Below are 23,198 nucleotides of genomic sequence, written 5' to 3' on the forward strand. Positions count from 1 at the left end.
ATTTTATATTGTACTAACCTCTTGTTTTGAATGTCAGTACTTAAAATGAATTAGTACTTGATGATAGAAGATCTAAAATAAGAATCTACCTAGAGATTAGCTGACAATATAAAGCACTAAGAGTGACACAGTCTTTTGTTTTTGTGTTTGGGCCACACTTGGCAATGCTCAGGGGTCAATTCTGACTCTGCACTCAGGAATTATTCCTGGCAGCTCTTGGGATATTGTATAGAATGCTGGGAATTGAACTCAGGTTGGCTGCTAGCAATTGATAGGAAAATAGCCTACCCGCTGTATTATTGCTCAGGCCCTGACACCGTTTTATCTAAGAAAACTGAGGCATAACGATCACTTTCTTCTGCTATTGGCTGTTGCACATAATTATCCTTAGACCTCATTAAACCTAAAAGGCCTGACACACCATAGTAAATTAGATTCTATGTGCTAAATGTCCCATCACAGCATGGAAAAGCAAGACGTTTTGCAAACTTTTATTAAATTAATATATACTTTTTTGTTTGATGGGGATCAAACCCAAGGCCCCACAAATGCAAGGCAAGTGCTCTATCACTGGGCCACATTGCCAAATCCTTAAATACTTTTCTACCCTTAAAATTCTGAAATGTATTTCAAAATACATACTCTCACTGAGGTTAACCTACTTTTGAGTTTCACATTGGCAAGCATCTTTCAAAACCTCCAAGATCATTTGTTCTGGGACACTAGTAAACTCATGAGGGAAGGCCGAGGGACAGATACTTATTAAATCATTGTTTCTAAAAATATGTATTGTCCACAAAGAAAACACCTTAAAGTGACATTTGTAAGGTTCAGAGATAACTCAATGGGCTGAGCTCATGTGTTACAAGTAAGTTAGATCCCTGGCACCACATTGATCCCAAGCACCATTGGGGGCAACTCTTGAGCCAGGAGTACTCTTCCCCTCCGCTCCATCCAACATCACCTCAGTACCACTGGGTATAACCACATAACAAAAACAAAAATTGTGCTTGTAAATCAGCATTTTGCCCCATATTCTTCAAGTATAATGAATTTGTGATTTAATTTATAATTTATCCATATTTGGAAATACAGAATTTCAGACATTGTAACTGAAGAATATGTAGTAAAACATCTGCTGGGAGTCAGAGAATGTGCAGGGAATTAAAGGCTCTTGCCTTGCATTCCTCCTCTAGGTTTGAATATTGAGTATCATGTATGATCCATGGACATTGCCAAGGTCAGTTCTAATCACAGAGCCAGAGTCAGGATTGGCCCAAGCACCACTGGGTGGCCCCCCAAACCAAAACTTAAGATTCCAGTTCTAGGCATATATTATCACCATCAAACTAAATTACTATACTTTACAGATTATTATAGCGTGACAAATAATAAATTGGAAATGAGAAAGGGTATTTTATTTTGGTTTTCCAAAATAAAGATTGATCTCATCACCTACTTTATTTCCAATGCATAGTCATAATTCATTTGGTCTGTGGCCTGTAAAATCTTTTTGAAGAAAATCTGTGTTCCTAATATATATTTGGGTCACATCTGAAGGTACTCAGGGGCTTCTCTCAGGTCAGAGCTCAGGTAGATGGTGCTGAACTAAACCTGGGGTTCCTATACTCAGTCAGCACTCTTGTTCCTTGGGCTCTCTTCCCTGGCTCCTCTGGAGGGAATTGTTTTCTTCCAAGACTTTTTTTTTTTTTAAATTGATCAAGAAATCATTCAAGACTGCATCCTCTCCCTCCCTCTTCAAAAGGAAAAGATCATCAATGGTAAAAAAACAGATGCAACAGATTCAAGACTCTTTATAGTTTTGTCCTTGTTTCTCACCTCAGATTACTCGTTATCTATGACAGTCTGTGTACAGAGTTCCTCATCCATTATATGCATAAGGGTAGAACATAGAAAAGTGCATTGCAATATAGCTAAGTTTCGTCATGAAGAAACCTATAAGGTGATTCTAGAATTCTTTCAGGAACATAAATAAATGCTGAAAGACTACTACCAAGATCTTGTTATTGACACTACTCATAGAATATGAAGTTGATAGTTACCTCAATTCTAACACTGTACTAAAAATGGACCTAGACCTGCAATTTCACTTTTCCTTTTCCAGTATTCATGCCCCACAGAATCTTCAAAAATATGTAACTTTGAGAGGCCATAGAGATAGTACAGTAGATGTCACCTGCCTTGCATGCAGCCCAAGTGGCCAAGTTTGATTCTCAGCATCATATTGTCCCCCAAGCATTGCCAAGATTTCTGAATGCAAAGCCAGGAGTAACACGTGCATCACCAGCTGTGGACCCAAACCACTTTTGTTTGGTTCTTTGAAAGACGATAGGTGGGGGAAACAAACAGTTGTGCTAACTCCTTGCTCTGTGCTCAGGAATCAGTCCTGGCAGGGCTTAGAGCAGCATATGGGGTGCAGAGGATGAAACCTGTTTGCCCTGGCTGTTGTAATAATCTCTCATCCCCAAATATGTAACATTTAATACATTAATTATAAATAAACACGTCAGATACTAAAATTAGTCTAAAACACTTTATTTATTCCACAATAAACAATGCAAAGATTTTACTACAACACAGAACATAACACTTAATAGTTTTCAGTTAGAGCCCGTAGGTAAAGCTTTGGGATAGAGCATGTATAATTTCAAAGTAACCACACCAGCTCTGTGAATAGCATTAATGAGAACTATCACATGTGTTAAAGAGAGTCAACGACCCTTTATATTGGGGTAAGTATATAGAAAACCCGGGAACATTCTATGAACAGAGGCAAAACAACAAAATTAGTGGCAAAACAGGTAGCAATTACAGGGATGAAAACTTACACGGGAATTACCCATTTCAATGGAAAAACCTTCTAAGGAGACAACATTCATCCATCTGCTATCTTTGTATGAGATACTTTTTTTTTTTTTACCCTTCTGTAATGAGTTCTTGGTTTTTCTTCTCCAGAAAAAGAGTACCTGGTTACCTGCGCTGCTTATCTGTGTGTTTATATTTCTTTCAATTACTAGTCTAATACAGAATTTTTGTGTCCATATCCTTAAGGCTTAAAAATTAATAGCTCAAAAGGATATGTAAGCCCTACCTTCCTATTGATTTTTAAATGTCTCGTGGGCTATTAAGAATAACCAACTGTACTGAGAAATTAGGATAGAAGAATTATCTCTGCCTAACTGGGCTTCAAAATTATTCTGATATTAAGTGACAAATAGATTTTTCTGAAATAAGAAAACTGAAAGTTATTTTTATTAAATGTTGCTGTAATACTTATAACTCTTAATCATGGCTAACCAGATGGACACCATCTGTATATATAGAAGCTCGTTATCAGGAAAATTGTACTTTACTGAATGAAATCCTCCACTACTTATGCAAAGCCCAAAGCTGTTTGATAGTCACCAAGATAACTAGTCCTTTAATGATTTTTACAAAGAATGTGGACTACTCAAATTTAAGGCATAAAGACTAAGAAAATCGAAAGGTATGATAAACTGAATCTCATCAGCGATGACTCAAGTAACCTAGTTGTTGATACTGGGTCAGCACTATCATGGCATTTAAGCCAGGCCACAAAACTGATGCTCTCTGCTGTTAGGAAATAAAATGGCGCCAAACCATGCCTAGATTTTTCAGGTAGCATAGTCTTTTTGTTTGTTTGTTTGTTTTTGGAAGGGGGTTCCAAAACAAGGTTAGATTTATCCTATTAGCACTAATATTTTAAAATAAGTCCAAACACAATGCAGCACACCATTCTATTGCCACCCTCCCCCAAACAGGGTCTTATATGTTAAATAGTTTACAAAAATATATATCTTAAGAATTTTGAGGTAAAACTTCTTATACAACCAAATATCATAAAACTATCACAGTACATTATCATTTTAACAGGTGATCTTTATGTCTTTTGTGCAGTTTTCAGAAGTGTTACTTAATATTCTAATAATGCAATTAACACTGTACACTTTTACTATCACTGCATTTTCTTTGTAATCTTCAGTAGAAACAATTCTTGTCCGATTATTTTGACGTTGACAGTGAGTTGGCGTGAACAAACAAACCCTTCCTCCAATTTAAACACACAAAAAAGACAACAAGAAAAATGAGATTAAGTTTTTGGAACGTGGGAAACCACTAATCACTCTAATGTGGGGATGCACAAGTTAACTTTTTGCACCCATTCTTCATGCTATCGAATTCCTAGGCCTACTGCAAGATATTTTCTAAATCCTTTCAAGAAGCTCCAGTGGACTTCTGGATTTGCTCCTTTAAAATCAGGATACTCTGCCTTTGCTCTGGAGGCAGCATAGCAATCTGATCTGCAGTGAGCTGTAGAACTTGCATGATCAAAGCTGCCTTTTCTTGGTCCTGTGGAGTTACCTGGCTCTGACCTGGGCTGTAACTGCTTGGCTGGCCTCCACCTTGCTTACCAGCTCCCTGCATGCCTCCTGCCTGCATGCCCGCGCCCTGCATCCCTCCTGCCTGCATGCCCGCCCCCGGCATCCCTCCTGCTTGCATGCCCGCTCCCTGAATGCCAGCTCCAGGATTTCCCACCCCGGAGATACTTGGGACCTGCCGGGGTCCCGGAGGACCGCCAGCCCCCAGACTAAGGGGTCCAGGACCCTGAATTCCACCAGTCATGGGGCCTCTCGAGCTGGGGCCGGGACCCCGTATCTCCATTCCTCTCGCATCAATCACTCTTGCTTCCATCCCTCTGGTTTCCATGGCGCAGGCCTCCATCCCTCTTCTCTCCATCACCTCCGTCTCCATGGAGCGAGCCTCCAGAGCTCGAGCATCTCTGCCCGGCCTGCCATCCACAGGCAGGCCCCTTTGATCCATCATGGGTCCTCGGGGCTCCCCAAGGAGCAGTCTGGGATCGGCCAGCGGCCCCCCTCTCAGGTCGTGCGCGGAGGGGCCGCGGCCGTCGTGCCCCGAGCCATGGTGCAGGGGGGGGCCCTGGTGTGGCGGGCCCAAGTAGGCCCTGGGCTCTCCTTCCCCGGTGACTGAAAGCAAAGTCCCTCCACGTGGGTCGTTGGGCGCATCTCCGAGCAGCCCTCGAGGCGGGAGCCCGCCGCCGCCACCGACGCCGCCGCCCGCACTCATGGGCCCACGCGGCAGGGGCGCTCTGGGGTCCGGCATCTGCAGCTGGGGGGCGCGCTCCAAGGGCAGCGGCCCGACGCCGGGCATCGCGCCTGGCGGCTGCATGGCCCCTCCGGGTGTGAGGGAGCCCGGGCCGGAGGCGGCGGGCATGGGGCCTGGCGGCTGAGGCACGCCCGCCTGGACGGGGGTCTGCATGAGCGGCGGGATGTCCTTGACGGGCCTTCTGGGCAGGTGCTGGTGCTGGTGCTGCTGCGCGGCGGGGGTCTGCTGGCCCAGCAGCAGCACCCCCCCGGGCCCCGGGCAGACAGTGGCTGGCGCGGGCGCGGGCCCGGGCGCGGGTGCGACCCCGACCCCAGCCGTCGCGGCCTTGCCCGGCGGCAGCAGGGGCGTGACGGGCACCTTGCGGTGCAGGATGCGCAGCGCCAGCTCGGGGTCCATGATGCGCATGACCACCTGCGCCTGCAGCAGCGCGTAGGCCAGCTGCGGGTTCTGCAGCAGCATGCTGCGCGCCTCCTGGTGGCTGTTCTGCACGCACAGCTTCATCTGCTTCATGAGCTCGAACATCTGCTCGGGCGGCAGGCTGGCTACGGCGCGCGTGATGGAGGCGGGCGCGTCCGCGGGGTCGATGGGCTCCCCGTAGGGCGAGTCGGCCAGCGGCGCGGCGGGGCCCAGGCTCTTGAGCTCCTCCTTGTTCTTCTCGCTGGCCGCGTTGTCCACGCGCAGCGCGCGCCCGCTGAACTCGCGCCCGTTGAGGTTGCGCATGGCGCTCAGCGCCGTCTCCTGGTCCTGGTACTCGCAGAAGCCGTAGCCCTTGGGCTTGCCCGTCTCGCGGTCGTACACGAGCCGGAAGCTGACCACGGCGCCCACCTCCGAGAAGATGTCCTTGAGCTGCTCCTCGGTGGCCTCATACGGGATGTTGCCCACGAACACGGAGCGCAGCGAGCGGTCCATGGCCGGGTCCCGGGCCGCCGCGCCCGACATGGCTGCCGCGGGCGGGCCGGGCGGGCGGGCGAGCGGCCGGCGGCGCGGGCGCGGCCGCACTTCCGCTCGGCGCCGGAAGCCGCCCCGCGGGCGGGGGACGCGGGAAGGGGGGCCGGGCGGAAGCCCGCGGCCGCCTGCCCAGACCGTTCCGCCGTCGCCACCGTTCCGCGGGCGCTTCCTCCCTCCACCCCTCCCCGCGCCGCGGGTGAGGGCATAGGCGGGTTCGCGGGCACGTTGGGCGTTTCGCTCTCCGAGAGAACGAAGCCAGATGGGCGATGAGAGACGAGAGAAAAAAAAAGAAAGAAGCCGCGCTTCAGAGAAGAACCCCAAGCGGAAGCCGCGCGCCACTGGGGTCGCGGAGACTCTGGGCGGGCGCAGGATCCCCGCCCCGGCGTGGAGCGCCCCCTGCACAGACGCGTCTCTAATCCGCCCCCCCCCCCCCCCGAAAAAACAGCCTCTCGCCTTTCGGGTTTGTGGTGGGTCCTTGCTCCTCCTCTCCAGCTCGGGGGGGGAGGGGGGGGGTCCGGGGGGGGGGGATGGTGCTGGGGTCGAGCGGAGCAAACGCCCTTCTCCTGAGCTGAGGTTCCGACCCAGCCCCAGCGAGCCTTGTCGGGCTCGAAGACATCGCCGGCTTTCAGCCCCTGGGATGTGCGCGGGCCCAGACAGGTAAGAGAGCGCTTGGCTGAGGCTCTTACCTGGCGCACAGCCGACCCCGGCTCCGTCCCGGGCACTGCAAGTGTGGCCCCAGATCCCCAGACAGGCAAAGACGACGTGGGGCGACGCGCGGTCGGCCTTGTCCGGCCTCTCCAGCGGCCCTAGTGGGGAAGCCCCATCTTGGAGCAGGACGCACACACGCACTGCGACCCGGGGTACTCGGACCTGAAGCCGGTCCAGACAATGACGTTCCTGTCAGAAGTGAAGAACATCACCAACAGAGCTTCCCGGAGCCAGCAGCCCGGCGTGCTGGGGGAGCTGTGTGCTGACCTCAGCTCCTTGCCCGACTCTGGTGTCGTGGAGTACCTGAGCACTGGGGGAGTGGAGACCAACCACAAGGACTTTGAGGAATTGAGGTACAATGAGAGTCTCACCCACTTCAACTGCAGTGGGAGATTTCGGACAGGGCGAATCACCCACGGTTTCCGGCTTACAAGTGCCTGCGAGCAGGGCCTCGTGCCTTACACCAATTACACGTTGGAGCTCAAGTGGATCATTAACTACCTCTTCCCCTCGAAGCCTCAGCTGAAGACCCTGGGCGTGCTGGACCCCCTGGACCACACCACTGGCTCGTGGAGAACAACATTGCTGGCTGCCCGCACCTGCTCAACTCCTGCGACCGCTTCTCCCTGTTTGTCCAGCTCCAGCTGGCGCTGCCTTTTCGGCCAGCAGTGAACGGCTTCCACCTCCAGGGCAGGAGGTAGTCCTGGCACCCGTCTCCCGGGCAGGAGGTGATTATTCAGCACTCACCTCCCGACAGGGGGTCCTTATCCCACCACTCGCCTCCCAGGCAGGAGGCTGTTCCTGTCCCCTTCAGGAAGTGCCCTGCTTTCTTCATTGGAAAACCCATCAAAAGCTGAAGTTAAGGGGAGTGAGAGAGGGAGAGAGAGTTTTGTTTTTGTCTTAGTGATTTAAATTTTCCATCTGATTCTTGAACCCAGGCTGGAGAGAGAGCACAGTGGCTTGGGCGTTTGCCTTGCACGGGGCTGACCAGAGCGACCTGGGTTCAATTCCTTCACCCCTCTCGGCAAGCTACCGACAGTATCTCGCCCCCACGGCAAAGCCTGGCAAGCTACCCATGACATATTCGTTATGCAAAACACAGTAACAAGTCTCACGATGGAGACGTCACTGGGCCTGCTCCAGCAAATGGATGAACAATGAGGACAGTGCTACAGTGCAGTGCTACGACTTGGGGGTAATGTGGGGTGCTGGGGATCAGACCCGGGTAGACTCAGTGCAACGCAGATGCCCTTCCCGCAGTACTATCACAGTAATGCAGATTTCTTACCCAGGTTGGCTGGTTCAGCACCTGCTCAAATCCTGCGCATTTGAGTGACTTGAGAAATCAAACTTTTGCTTTGATCTGTTTCATTCTATTTTAACTGTGAAACTGATGTTCCGTTAGACTCTTGGAAAACTAATACGTTTGGAAAGAATCTTTTTGTTTTTAAGGCAGGTGGGATGATCCACCCAGCAGGCCTGGGACTCTCTCAGGTCCTACTGTTTTTGCAATGGTACATTTCAGTACATCTAAATGAACATGGAGGGCTTCTAATTCAATACAGAATTATAATTGAGATGTGTTATGCATGTGTTGTGCATGGCTGAAATTGAAGATTATAAAAATAAATGTCGTGAATACTGTTTACATGTTGGACTGTTTTTATTCGTGGATAAAAGAAAAAAATTTTTAACATGACTCACTCCTTTCGTTACTCTTTAAAAATATGGCTCTTACAAATGAGTAAGCCTTGCATGATCACCTGCGTTCTTTACCTTGCCGTCCTCACACCCCCCACCCCAATAATGTGATTGCTTAGAAAAATTGAATATAGGTCGGGGAGATAGTTTAAATGGCTTAAATCTAGTCCAATCCCTGGACTGGATTGCCCTGCCTGATATGAACTATGCAGCCACAGTTATGGCTCCCAAACAAAAATTAAAACTACATTCTTTACCTTGCATGTGTGCCAACCCTTATCAGATCTCTGCCACTGTAAAAAAAATATTAATTATATACATGGAATTCATTTTTAGTCTGCACTTCTCCAGAGCCCATGTCCCAGCTCCTTAGCAGCATATTTTATTTTACATGTGACTTTTGAGGGAATATAGATTTTTTGTATCATCAGAAATCGTTATGTAATCTTTGGTATCATCGTCTAGTGAATATACCCGCAATGAGTATACAGAAGTAGCTACAAATACAAGTATTCATTTACCTTCTGCCATTTAATACTTAAAAGGAAGCTTAAACAGGTACTCGTCAATACACCTGATAACTTTTGTTTGCAAGTGGTATTTGTGTGCTCTGGTAAAGTCTTCCTGGTATATCAGAGAAACAGAATAGCTTCCTGCTTGTAATGCTATTAGGGGTTTGAATAGAGGGAAGCCAAGGCTGTGATGCTTTGGGCCAGCAAGAATAAGTCCATTTTTCTTTATCATCTCAAGAGAAGTAAAAATTTTTACTCACATTTTATTAGGAACAACTTAGACATCTATTTTGTGAGTAATTGTGTGAGTTAAATGAAATTATGAGATTTGGAAATAGCTAATCAGATACGTTGGAAAGTTTGTAGAAAGAGTGTACAGTTTATCTAATTGAGCCAGCCTCCTTCCTCCTTCCTCCTTCCCTCCCTCCCTCCCTCCCTCCCTTCCTCCCGTTTTTCCGCCCTTCCTATCTCTATGTTCAGATATTACTCCCAGAAGTTCTTGGAATTCAAACTGGTTAGTAGCACACAAGACAAGTACCTTAACCCCTGGTACTATCACTCTGGCACCATAGGGAGAAATTACTGCTACCACTAATTGATAGTTTTCAAATCTGTGGGCTTCCCACATGGCTCAGAACAACCTGGAGCTGTGGCTTTTTAAGTTAAATTTTTGGACCTTACCACCTGCCCTTACCGTGTTCTGATTCAGTTTTTCTGGGGTCCTATGAGAGAATCTGCATTTTGAACACACTTCTCTAAGATCAGGAATCTAAGCACGGGAGTTAGTGACTATGTGTTTTCCATGTTCCTGAAATCAAACTAAATTTACTACACTGTGAAAAGTTACAATAGTTGGGTGGTCTCTTAAAAAAAATATTGAAGAGAGAGCTCAAAGGACTGAGTGGATGTTTGCATATATGAGGCTTTGGTTTGATTCCTAGTCCCACTGTACACCCCTATGAATACCTCTGGAAGCAACCCCAAAGGAAGCGCTGGAAGTATACTCTAAACCTCAGAGGGTGTGACTCAGAAACCAAAACAAATTAAAGACAACAAAAAGCCAGTTGTTAAAAAAAAGTAAGCTGGTCAGATACACTAATCCAAGAGAGCAAAGCTGCTCTGGGCTTAAAGAATGCATGCATTGAGCTGAGAAACTCAGGAAACAGATAAGACAAGCACACCATGACTATAAATGCTTTATATAACAGGTCTTTCTGTTCTCTGTATCTCCTTGATTCCAAATGGAAAGATTGGTTTGAGATGGCCATACTTGTAAAATAAGAAGGAACATGTACTGTCTTCTACAAAGTTCTCATTAAACTTCATATACCTACTGGGTTAGATTTAAGTTCATTTTTCTGTGAATAGAAACAATTCCTTATTGTTACTTTTCTGATACTACAACTACCTTTTAGTTGAATCACTGTGTTCCTCCTATTTTTTTTGTTCTGTTTTCATATTGGGATCACACCCAGCAGTGCTCAGTACTTCCTGCCTCTGTGCTCAGAAGTGACCCGTGCTGCTCTCAGGGATTCCAGCTGCAAGCACCTTTTACTCCAGCCCTGTAATTTTCCTTCTAAACTATAACATTATCTGAGGAAAGAATTAGAATCCCTTTTGTCAGTTTAACAAAGTACCTTAGAGTTGTCTTGAACAAGTTCTCTTAAATGTTATTCTTGAACCACTAGCAATAAAATCACCTGGAAACATCTGAGAAATGAAAAACTTGTGACTCTAGTCTAAATTTACTGCATAAGAAAATTTACTATATATGTGATTGTGTGAGAGAGAGAGAGAGAGAGAGAGAGAGTGTGTGTGTGTGTGTGTGTGTGTGTGTGTGTGTTTCCAGAAATCTGTACACTACTACCCAGTTCCCTAGAGGACTGATGAGGGCTATAGGTTGGAAACTAAAGGAAGATAATCATAAATGAAAAATAAATAGAATTGCCTCCCAGGCCACCATATAATCACAACCTAGAATGGGTTTTAGCACAAATGGTTATACAAACGTTACATGAATAATGGACACAGCCTTAGAATTAGGAATCTCACAAACTGTTCTTACACAAAAGTAAACCTATGTCATTAATCAATATACCCAAAATTAGCTGTACATATTGAGTAGAATGAGGCACTGCTGCCAATATTTTGTTCATTTATATGTCACTGATAGTTCTTCCATATAACCATTTTGTAAAATATATGTCATTAAGTACCTAAAAAATTTGAGGAAAATAGTAAGGTCTAGATAGAGTACCTAGGATAGATTCCTGGCAGAGCTTGGGCTTAAGAGATAGGTTAAGTTTAATATGTACAAATAAATTTGAACAACCCAGGAGCTGGCAATAAACAAGACATGATATTGGGATATGGCATTTTTATGCCCTCAGGGGAAACAGTAGGTTAAGCCTGGTATGTAGTTCAGCAACAGAGCACTTTGGCCTTAGTTTTACGAGGCCCTGGGTTTGATCACTAGCCACCAGAAAAAAAAAAAAAAGCGAAATGGGAGTGGGTCAGAAGTATGACAAGGGATTGTCTTTCAGACAAAAGCTAAAGATCAAATTTCTGAACAAAAACTTCATGTGAGGTTAGTAGCTTTTTGTTATTTCTGAAATATAAATAAATGTAGACTAATGATGGTGCAGGTTTAAGACTACCGGTCTTACCAAACCTTTCCATTATTAAAACTTTAGCACTTGGACTGTTTCCAATCATCTATCTTAGCCCATTGTGGGCCCGGGGACCAAACCCAACTCTCATACATGCCAAATATCCAAATTGCAGCAGAGGCCATTTGCTTGGCCCATTTTAATTTGTTGTGACATGAAATTTAAATTGTGACAGTTGTTCTTCCAATATTTAGCAATTGACAAACTATGAATTCATTCTCTAGCCTTCCCCCTTTATATAGTCTACCCTGACCAAATTGTTCCACTTCTACAATATGTGATTCATATGTTTACCTCCTAACTTCTTTTCATTCTTTCTTTGTGGTGAATGTGTTCTCTTCCCTTTGTCTTGCATTATCCCTCATGTCTAAATCCTCTTGTATACTTTAAAGCTTACATCAAAGATTCTCCTTTTAAAATGGAGTATTGATTTCACATACATTATCTTCTATCTTGTATTAGAGGAATCAATTGTATGTTAGAACTTAAGTACAGATCCTGTATCCTATTTATATGCTTTATATTGCTTTGCTTATACCTTTTCTTTGCTTATATGTCTTTTATTCCAATCACTCATTTATTTATTTAAATTTGTTTTTTTTTTACATGCCCTGTGGTGCTCAAGGCTAACTCCTGGTAGGGATAAGGGGTGTCAGGGATTGAAACAATTTATTTACAAGACAAGCATCCTACCTGCTATACCATCTCTCCAGCACCTCAGCCTCAGTATTTTTTGTTTTTTACTAATACAAGATCATTACATATGAAACTACTTATTAACAAAATGGTAATTTAATGCTTTCAGCTTATACAATACCTATCTTTGGTTCCATCCATCTATTTTTGACAGTGATCTTGTGAAGTATCCTGATTTTAATGGCATAGGAACTGGAGGGATGGGAGGATTATGGGGCTTGCCTTGCATGTGGTTGATCACAGTTCAGTCCCTGGCCCTTGAGCACTACTTGTGTGGCCCCAGCCACTCACTCCCTCAAAATATATCTACTATTCATAAAATCTAATCATGATTTAAATAGTAAGGCCATCCTCTAATGTTTTCAGAAATACAATATTTATTTCAACGTCCATTCGTATTCATATAATCTTAGTTTTATAACTAAATAGACAGAAGCACAGGGAAATTAACCTGTTTGCCCACGTTAGCTGGCAGACTCAGGATTTAAATACATAAAATTCTACTCAAAATTTCAAGCTCTTTAATTATTTTTCCTTTAAATTAATTTCCCAAGGATGCAGAGCTAGTAAGTGGAAGAGCGGTAGCCTGAAAACAGCCTTGATTTTAAGCTTCCTATTTCACAATTAGAACAGTAATCACAAGTTATTAAAGCCTGGACATAATCTCCCTTGGCCTTTATCCTGATTGTCCCTGAGTGTAACTAATTGCAATTTTGACATCACAATCAGTGCTATGGCAACAGATGGACTGTAAGGCATAAAGACCAAAGCAATGAGAGTATGTTTCTATTTTTAATTTATAAGGTTATAGTTAAACATCACAAGGATTTTTTTAAAGATGCATTTACATAGGTAATTTTATTTTTCTCCAATAAAATAAAATAGTCCAGGGCCTCAAAAGATATTACAGCAGGTAGGATGATTGCCTTGCATGCAACTGACACAGGTTCAGTGCTCAGTCCCTGGCATTTCATATGGTCCCCAAAGACTTGCCAGGAGAGATTCCTGAGTGCAGAGCCAGGAGTATGCCCTGACTACTGTTGAAAGTGTCCTCAAAAAAATAAAATAAAATAAAATAAAACAGCCTAGATTTCTCAAATCGCAGATGATGTTGGCACATAACACTTTTTTTCAAGTTTTAGAAATTTGTCTCAGATAAGACAACATACCAAGAAATAACAAACATGTCATTTACTTATTGGTAGATTAATGATGTTTATTATCAGAAAGAAGGCTACATGCACTTAAAATTGATGGATCATTCATTCCATGGCAAGAAGTTGGACAAAACCAAATGATGGTTTGTGCAAACCAACCAACTCCATTTTTGTTTTGTTTTTAATAGATGAAAATGAGGCCCACAGAAGAGAAGGGAGCACACAATTACTTAGCCTATAATGGAATCTAGATCTTCAGCTTCTTCCCACCCAACATATGTTCTCATCACTTCTGCAAAGTAAAGGCATAAGATCACTGACATATGCAAGAGAAACTTGGATTGGCTGTCTCGTTTAACAAATAATTCATACCTTCAGACAAATTACTTCTCTGAGCTTCATTTCTGCATCACTAATACGCTAACAATACAGCCTATACTGACTTGTTACATGAAACATTCATTTTACCATATTTTGTCTGATTATTATTAATATGCCTTTCTTATGTTTAAAAGAAAAGTGGCTACCTTAAGTAGAACAAGGACAAAATTTTACTGTAATACTGTTCATTTTTCTACTGTATCTAAATTTTTGCCTTTCAAGAGTTTGGGTGTATAATCTAATAGTCTTTCATTGATTGCATTTGTAATGTAGAGACAACCTAGAATAGCATTGCCTTTTTAACAGAATAGTTTTCTACTTAAACATGGATAGTTTTTAGGTTCAGTACCTTAGGATATTTTATGGAGATTTGGGGGGTGGAGGTTGGTGAGGAGGAGTTCTTGGTGCTCAGAGCTTACTCCTGGCTCTGCATTCAGGGATTACTCTTGGCCATGCTCTGTGGAGTGCCAGGGATAGAGCCAAATAAGTCACACACAAAGCAACCGCCTTACCCACTATTAGGTACTTGGATTTTTTTTGGTATTATTGCTGCGTTCTTTTTGATGTTTTTGGAGCCACATGCAAAGGATTTGAGGGCAGGTTGAAGGAGAAAGCTATTTCCAATGTGGTTCTGGGAGAAATATATGGTGCCAGAGATTGAGCCCAGCGTTCCCACTGCAAGGCATGCACCTCAGTTCTTTGAATTTTCTCCCCAGTTCTATTAAGTTGTTAAAGTACACCATAAAATATGTTCCAAGTAGCTAGTTGCTGGTGGAAACCCCACTTACTCATTTTTATTGAGAATACCTCCCTAAACTTTGACTGAGGAATCCAAGCTGATCCAGCACTGCATTGCTCTGGCACACAAGATGCATATTTGAGCACATGGTCATGTTCAGGATGTCATTAAGACTATTACTTTCTAGTGTGTGTTGGCAGACATAGGCCATTTACTCAAACAGGGAAAGCATAACTAGTTGGACAAGAAGCAGAGCTCCCTTTTACTTGCTTCAGGCTGTCACCTGAGAGAACACAGAGGAAGGAAGTATCCTCATAAACTGTGGAAAAATACAGCCCTCAAATCAGGCCCTGAAACATCCTATTTTCAAATGATCTTATTGACTTTCCACCTTCTCTGGGTTCAGACTAATCCAATACCAAGATTCCAAAGAATGTCCACAGTGCCATTTATTTCAGAAGTTAGTATCCCTCTTTAGAGGCTCAGCTAGCCTGTATAAAGAGGTTTTTCTGAAAAGTGTGATGAAGTCTCAGATTGCTAAAAACAGCTATAGCAAAAACCAGGGTGGTAATTTATTTTGGATTCGTTTCAACCATCCTTGAAAACCATTTCAGAGTGCCAGTTCAAATTTGCATCAATTAGATGCCCCAGAGTCAAAATTAGATAAAAATACATAATCCAATTTTTATATCTATGTAATAGAACAAGGACTTGCACTTTTTTGAACACATACAAGAATACAACTCCAACCCAGCGGTGAGGATACTATTTTAATGATGCTCTATTATCTATGAGAACCTATGGGGTTATCTTTTGTTAACTGCCCATGGTAGTGTACTTGGGTTGTCATAATAAAATACCACAGATTCCGTGGCCAAGATAGATTACTTGGCTCTCAGTTCTGGATGCTTCAAGTAGGAGATGAAGGTACAAGTGCTGCTGCCTTCTCCAAGCCTTTCTCCTTAAAGTGCAAATGATCTCTTTCCTGTTTTCTGGACTTTCTGATGTGTGGGGGATTTCTCTCATCACTAACACTTCTTAGCTATACCTGTTATCTTGAATTAGGATCCGCCCTTATGATTTCATGTTACCTTCACTTTCTCTTTAAAGACCCTACCTCCAAATAAGTTGCATTAGAATATTGTCAACATAGGGATTTGCAAGGGGACAGGGTTTGAATGGAAAGCGTAATTGAATCCATTACATGCGTCTCAGGAAAAGAAGACATGGGCAGTTACAACACATTCAGGATGCTGTGTCATCTGTCCCATTTTCCTCTCTCCACTTTCTCCCTCTCTCTCTTTCCATCCTTCCTCTCATCCATTAGTCTTTCTCTTTGTCTGTCTCCTGGTTTTGTTGTGTGTGTGTGTGTGTGTGTGTGTGTTTCTTGCCTTTGTATAAATCAGATTTCTGATTTCTTTTGCTGGTCTACTGCCATTCAAGGGGTTCTTGTATCGGTTTATAATTTACTTGTTACAGAGAACAATAAGTTGGTCTAGGTACTTGTTGCAGCTTTCTTGGAAGGAGACTTGAAGACCCAGCTCTGGTCCCTGTGAACCAGGGGGATAGTGAGAAAAGTTATGTAACAACTCTTTGCACTTGCTGCCCAGCAATCAGAGGCAATGGGGGGTACTCAGACCTTTGTTGTGGCTATACCTAGCCATCTTTATCAGTTGAACCATAGAGAAACCAAGACAGGCACTCTTAGGGCTCAAGGGAAGTGACTGCAATCAGAACAGATTTTCAATATTTTAAACCATTATGCAGTGGTCCTAGTAATACAGCTAGACAGTCAGTCTCTCTCTGTCTCTCTTGTTTGGGCACTGCTCAGGAGCTACTACTTACTAGTTAGGTTCTCAGGAGTCAGTCCTAGCAGTGTGAAAGATGAAACCTGTATGCAAAAACAAGCTCAAGGCAGTTGATCTGTTTCTCTGGCCCTGCTGTTCTCGATGCATCTACCACCAAAGGCAGCTTTTCTTTACCATTTTCACAAATCATCCCAGTTGTCTGCAAAAATAGCATAAGATTCTCTAAAATGAACAATTGTTAGAGACATTTTAAAATAAAGATTTATACATAGGAAAAGACTAGTTAAGAAATGTTTAACCACTCATTCATAATCCTTAGAAAGCTCATAATGTATGTACATATATATTGCATGAGTTTCTTACAGTGAATATGTATTATAAAGTATAATCTTTCAGTGAATATTTTAAAATATAGATTTTAAAGTTTCTCTACATATAGAAGATTTCTCTACATATAGAAAGGCTTATAATTTTATCTTGGCAGTTTAATGGTGCAGAAATAAAAGAAATTCTATTTATTTTGATCTTCCTCCATCTGACATTTACCTTGAAATAGCTGCATATACTTCCTTGTGGAGCCAATACAATGAGAGAATTTCATCTCACTCACCCCTAGGTGTTTGCCAATTCCCTCCTGACTTCTGGGAACAATACAAGTGACTTTAGGGAAACAGGGAGGTGCAAACGACCTATTCCTCCAGAGCTCTGTCTTTTGTTAGCTCTGAAAATGGATTGGAGTGTATTAGCCCACAGCCCATGAGGGGTCCAGGAAAGAGAAGCTGATGCCTGCAGGGAGATTAAAAGAAAGTGCAGAAGTTTCTCTGCCAATTTGTGGTCTGGAGGTGGCTGCCAAGGTCCTATGTTTGAGCAGTTGTTACAGGAGTTCATTCTCACCTGCAGGACTTCACAGGGAGGCTCAGGAACCCAGGAACCCTCCTGAGAGCAGGCACAAACAGATGGGGAGGAGGAGGAAGAAGCTGGGGGTGGCTGGATGAAATGTGTCCATCACAGTGGAATTTAGGCATTTCAGACCACACAAAGTCTGATCACACTTCAGGGATACTATTGTTCCTTATTCCACTAAAATGGATTCAGCACCTAGTTCATAAATAGTGATTATATAATATTGGAAAGTTGGCCCACTGAGTTTGCACTGGGGGATCTTACAAGTGAAGTGTCACTCCTGCTTCTGTGAACTTTTTTGCTAGAAATTTCTATTAACTTTCATCTTTTTCTGAGGATTTAAGATACTCTGATAAGAGTTTGTGATATTATTATACCTGTGAGGAATATATTGTCCCTTCTGGCAGATAAGAGAGAGAAGACACTATATATGTGGTTTCAAAATGTGTTTATGATGCGTTTGATTTTTTGAGGTAAAGATGAATTATAACTGCTGTTTATCTATTGTCTTGATTGCCAACCTTGAAGATAGCATATTAAATATATAATGTATATGCATGAGTCTGTATGCTTTATTGCTGAGGAAAGGACTGTCATTTTACTGTGCTAGGTTTCGCTACCCATATACACCAGAATATCCAGAGGACAGGGATTTATGACTTCTAAGTGCTTGCATTTTACTCAAAGTCAGTATGATTTCACTCCTCTCTAGCTGGAAGTAAAAGGCAAACCCATTTTTTGGTGAAGAGTACATCAGTGTCAGGCCATTCATTCATTTGTTCATTCACTGAACATTCGTTATATTTAGAATTTATAAAGTATAATTCCTTGAGAACAATATATAAGCTCAGCAGAATAAGATATAACCAAGGTCATTTCACAGTTACATTAAGTATTGCTACCAAACTCAAATACCATTTGTGCATTTGTGCTTGAAGCAAAGGAAACACACCTGAGTTTGATTTCTTTGACCATCAATCACACACACACAAGTGAAGCATCACAATTGTTTGCTGCAGGGGCAGGAGCCTCTGGAGATAATGGGATGCATTGTCCTGTTTTGTGGACTCAGAAATTAGTTGAAGACTTTGACATCTTAGGAAGATGGAGTTTCCTTATTCACATACTTTCTTATCTAACAAAAAAGTATTTCCTATTTCTGTAGTTGCTTGCTCTACACTATGTTCATTACTTTCCAACATTCTTTAATGCAAACATATTTATGTATTTCCTACTGTCCCGATACAAATGAGGTTTGTGCTCTTAAAAAGAATCCACCATAGGAGGCAAAGTGAAGTTCCTCTAGCTTTTGTTTTCCTCCTGGTAGCCAAGGCAGTTCTCATTGCTTGTCTCAAAACTTTTTTTTATTTGGTCTATTTCCTTTCCATGATCCCAGAACTTTTTCTTCATGTAGGAGGTAGCTGTCAGTAACTGTGGGTGAGTCAGTGAGAAAGCAGATAAAATGAATTGTTGGAAAGGTTAAATCAGGGGAAGTGTTGTGAGTGAAAAGGGAATTAAACACTTTATTTGGGGAGGGTCACTTCCATTTGGGGGGATTCTCCTGGAAGTGCTTGGGGGCCACCTATTGGTTGCCATGGGGAGAAGATCTGACAGTGCTGAGGGAGCCACAGAGTGAGGTGCTGGGCACCTAACCAGCTTCCCACAGGCAAAGCACATACCCCCGCCCTTAGAGCCAGTAATCATCTTTCTAATAAATAGACCCATAATGGCAAAGGTGAGAGTAAATCAGGGCATCCATGAATTTATATTATTTCTAAGTGGTCCTTTGTATCCTTTGTCCTTGGGCAAATTTTTTTCCAGTATGTTAATTGGAAAATCTAGGACTAAATAAAGTCATATCATTATACAACTCCAGGTTGTATATAAAAGATTGTCTTACATAAAATATTTTTTTTAGTGTAGACTCTAAAATGCTGTTTTGTTTACATTCTAACAAATGAAGAAAAGCCATTCAAATCAAAACTATTATAATGATTATAGGGCCATGCACTATAATGTATATAGATGCCATATACATTAAGTATGTGTGCGTGTGTGTGTGTATATGTAAAATTCAACATACATGATAACCCATATAAGATTGTTTTCAGTTTTTGTTGTTTTGTTTCACTCTATTGATGAAAGAAGAAATTCAGACATTGATAAGCTAAATTATTTGCTCAGTTTTTACAAGAAAAGAGGAAAAATATAATTCCAAGGTATCTGACTCAGGGAAACAGTTCCTGGAAGTTTTAACTTTTTTTTCTGCATTTAGAATAACGTTTTATTCTCCAAAGGAAACTTCTGTTAAATTTTACCACCAGCCAAATTTTTAACTTTTCTTGCCTTGTCAGCGGGCTGTCAGTTTTGTAAAAAAATGCAGCATAAAACTGACAGTAAGAAACTCTTGAAATCTATAACCACATGACAGAATATTGAAAAATCTTGCAATGGCTTATTTTGTCATTTATTGTATAGCACTAAAGCCAGCTGCCAGTGTCGCAGGTGATTTAATGGACACAATTTAGCTAATATATTATTTTGCCAAGAAAATTTGTTGTGCTGAATTCTTTTCTAATCTTTTGTGGCTGCTTGTTTATAAAAAGAGTGCCCTAAAGCCCTAAATTATTTCTCAGAGGGGGAAAAGCAAAGTAGAGATGGCTATTAATTTAAGTTGTTTCACACTGAAACTGTCACTCTGGTGAAAAAAAATGTGGGAAATAAGATATATATGATTATTTGGTAAAAAGAAACATTTAAATGGCAAATTTCATGTTTGGAAATTCAGAAGGCATTATTTATCAACAGTATATAAAAATAGATTGAATGTTTTTTTCTGGTTTAAAACTAGAATAATGGGTGAGAGTGTTCCTGTAGACTTTAAAACATTATGCACCCTAGACTTTTATAGGCTATGCGATGCAAGTTACAGTCTGGTGTATTGGCATTAGGACAGTGCGACAGTGCAGTATTTGTACAGTGCAGCAAAATTATTGTAGCGCTTCCAGATGTCTTCATAAAATATATCTATAAATTATTTTGAATTTGAAACAGCACTCCATCTCAAGAAGAGCCACTGAAATCTGAGTACACACTATTTTTTAATTTCTTACATTACTGTTATATTGGACCTCTGCATTTGGTGGAATTTTTTTGCTTTATTTTATTTTATGGTTATTTTTGATTTTTGTTTTATATCCACAATTGGCAGTGCTCAGGACTTCCTCCTGGCTCTGTGCTTAGGGATCACTCCTGGCAGGGCTCTGGAGACCATATGGGATACCTGAGATCAAACCTGAGTCAACCACACTCAAAGCAAGCACCCTACCTGCTATACTATCTTGCCAGCCCCTCTGTTGTTGTTGTTATTATTGTTTATTTCAGAGAAGCGTGATAGTTTCAAAACTGAGAAGACCAAGAGCAGACCAAGAAAGTGGTGTGAGTTTTTGTCCTGCAGAGAGTATCAATTAAGTACAAAGCTAAGGCAGACTTGGAACAAATGAAATAGGATGAAAAGAACAAGTACAATCATAAGGAGTAAAGTTTTTTGCTTTTGTTTGTTTTGTTTGTTTGAAAGTCACTCCCAGTGTTGCTCCGAACTTACTTCTAGCTCTGTGTTCAGGGATCACTCTTGGCAGGCTCAGGGAACCACATGGGATGCTGTGAATTGAACCCCGATCAGCCACTTATACAGCAAGCACCCTACCTGTTTACTGTCTTCCTGGCTTCAGGAATAAAGCTTTAGAAAAAAACTTTCTCTTGTCTCTTGAAAGGCAAGAAGAGGATGTAGAGGACAAAGAAATGACAGGCAGAGGGAAAGAGGAGCTGGATGTGCAGAGCAGAATCTCTGGGTGCTGCTGTCCAGAGCAGCCCACCAACGCAGAGAATTGTGGGCATCTTAAGAAGCCCTACAGCAAGTTTCTCTTTCTGTGAAAGACTAAACAAACCGTCCTCAGGACTCACTTGGAACACTACTCATCAACCATTTAAACTAGCTATTAGTTGACGTGTGAATTATTTTTTCTCATAGCTATAATTATTATAACCTTTCATAGATTGCATCTTTCTAATGATAGAAAACTATGTGTGCATTAAAATATTAGTATCCTAGAGATATATCTTAACAGAATATGAGAGAGGGAATGATAATATTCCTTATTATTTATCCCCCCAGGGTGTGTGTATATAGATCTGAACACTTTAGTTTATTTGTAAGGTAGTTCTCAAAAAACATCAGAGAAACTAACAGTAGTTGTTTTTGATGAATGAGAAAGCTACAAGATAGGATAATAAGCCCATTTAAATTTAATCAATGCATCCTTTTTAAAAACTATTGGACCTTACTTAGCCTGAACTCCCCTTATACTTTTCTCCCCGGCATCATTTTATTACACACTACTTAGGAGCTCATTTTTCGACAATTAGCCAAACATCATAGATAGCTGATCAACAAAACTTTTTTTTTAAATCCCAAAACAACATGCATTAAAAATTCCTATAGGAACCCAGGGAAGCAGAGGTACCTGAGTCCCCTCTAGGCGGTTTTAAAAATCTGAATACAGAGCCCTAGAATCTGCATTGGGAGGAACAACCAATGAATGCTAGCAATTACACAGAAACACGTATTTGTACTTGTTTCAATGTATTTTATTATAGTAAGTTCCTGTAAACATCAGCGGCTAACCTACATACTCAACCAAGAGTTCAATTCCTGGCGAGTATGTGTGTGACCACCACAACTGTGTGTGCCATTTCCTGTCACTATAGCAACAAGAGATGAGGATGGGAATTGAAAATGTGAAAATAGCAAGTATTATCATAGTATTAGTATTGTTTGATTTTCTAAGATAAGAGTTTATTGAATCCCAGTGAAAGGGGGAAGAACTGCCATTTTTTTAAAATGATATCACATGCGTATTTATTGCCTTATCTCTGAGGAAATAACATCAAGAGCCCCGAGGTGAAAAGTCGGAATGAGAAAATATGTGAACTGTCTCTTAGGAAGCCTATTTATCTGTCTGTTTTCCTCATTGATATTCACTGAAAATGCAGGTGTTTTATGTCTATGTGACCTTTTCTTTCCTGGCCTCTGTAAATTGTCGTTAGCTTTATGAGTCCTGAAAGCTCACATCCATTAGTGTTAGTATGTTAAACCATCTCATCGTCTCTTCCCAAACTGGATTTCCCACAGATGCTGAGCCTTGGCCATGTGGATGCTGAACATGTCTCATCATAACTGTCCTGTATTCTCTGGCTTGTAGCATGATGGGCAATTATTAGCATTTTACCTGTTGAAATGAGACACAGCTTCTCCTCTCTTCTCCCCGCAACTAATATGGTCTAGTTTTTGAAAATTCCTATCCCCTGCCTCTGTGGAAGGGATTGCCTTCTGCTTGCTTTTACAAAGTATTAAACCTTTTGTTAAGCTATCAAGTAGAAACTTCGCTTTTTCTAGTTTGTAGGACACTCTCCTGGTTTCTGATATTTTCCTAGAGCATATTCAAGTGGCTTCATTTTGGTTTACAATCTACTACCCATGTTTCAAAATGAAGTTCTTTCATTTGGACATTCATGTACCCCAACTGCTCTGCGAAAGCTCTGGTGTTCAAGGACCTAATCATCGGTCCCAAATCTTTCTCAACAACTTTCTCCAATGTCTCCTGGAAGAGGTTTCCAGGTCATATAATCCGACAACCCAGCATTCCCTGGTTGAGCGTATAGATTAGCCTCTGATATTTACAGGAACTTACTATAACAAAATACATTCAAACAAGTACAAACATGTGTTGCTGTGTAATTGCTATCATTCA

The 23,198-nt window shown here is 42.1% G+C and overlaps 2 protein-coding genes across 4 annotated transcripts in view; one reads left to right on the forward strand and one right to left on the reverse strand.

The window, feature by feature from the left end:
• PRKG1 (protein kinase cGMP-dependent 1) overlaps positions 1-23,198 on the forward strand; it is a 1,343,145-nt gene that overhangs the window by 731,675 nt on the left and 588,272 nt on the right. The gene's annotated exons all lie outside the window — the stretch shown is intronic.
• CSTF2T (cleavage stimulation factor subunit 2 tau variant) lies at positions 2,507-6,105 on the reverse strand. Of its 2 annotated transcripts, XM_056120589.1 has the most exons (2): positions 4,590-6,105; positions 2,507-4,499 (listed from the first exon to the last, which is right to left on the reverse strand). In XM_056120589.1, the coding sequence occupies exons 1-2, from the start codon at positions 6,103-6,105 to the stop codon at positions 4,258-4,260; spliced, it is 1,758 nt and encodes a 585-aa protein (XP_055976564.1). In that variant the 3' UTR covers positions 2,507-4,257. The 2 variants fall into 2 exon arrangements, with proteins under 2 accessions (XP_055976564.1, XP_055976563.1); XM_056120588.1 differs by having other exon boundaries at positions 2,507-6,105.

This window comes from Sorex fumeus, unplaced genomic scaffold, assembly GCF_029834395.1.
Source record: "Sorex fumeus unplaced genomic scaffold, SorFum_2.1 ptg000043l, whole genome shotgun sequence".
NCBI classification, from domain to species: domain Eukaryota; kingdom Metazoa; phylum Chordata; class Mammalia; order Eulipotyphla; family Soricidae; genus Sorex; species Sorex fumeus.

What these genes read in the sequence shown, in the direction of transcription:
- CSTF2T (XM_056120588.1), bottom strand. Translation starts at nt 6,105, where the DNA reads ATGTCGGGCGCGGCGGCCCGGGACCCGGCCATGGACCGCTCGCTGCGC.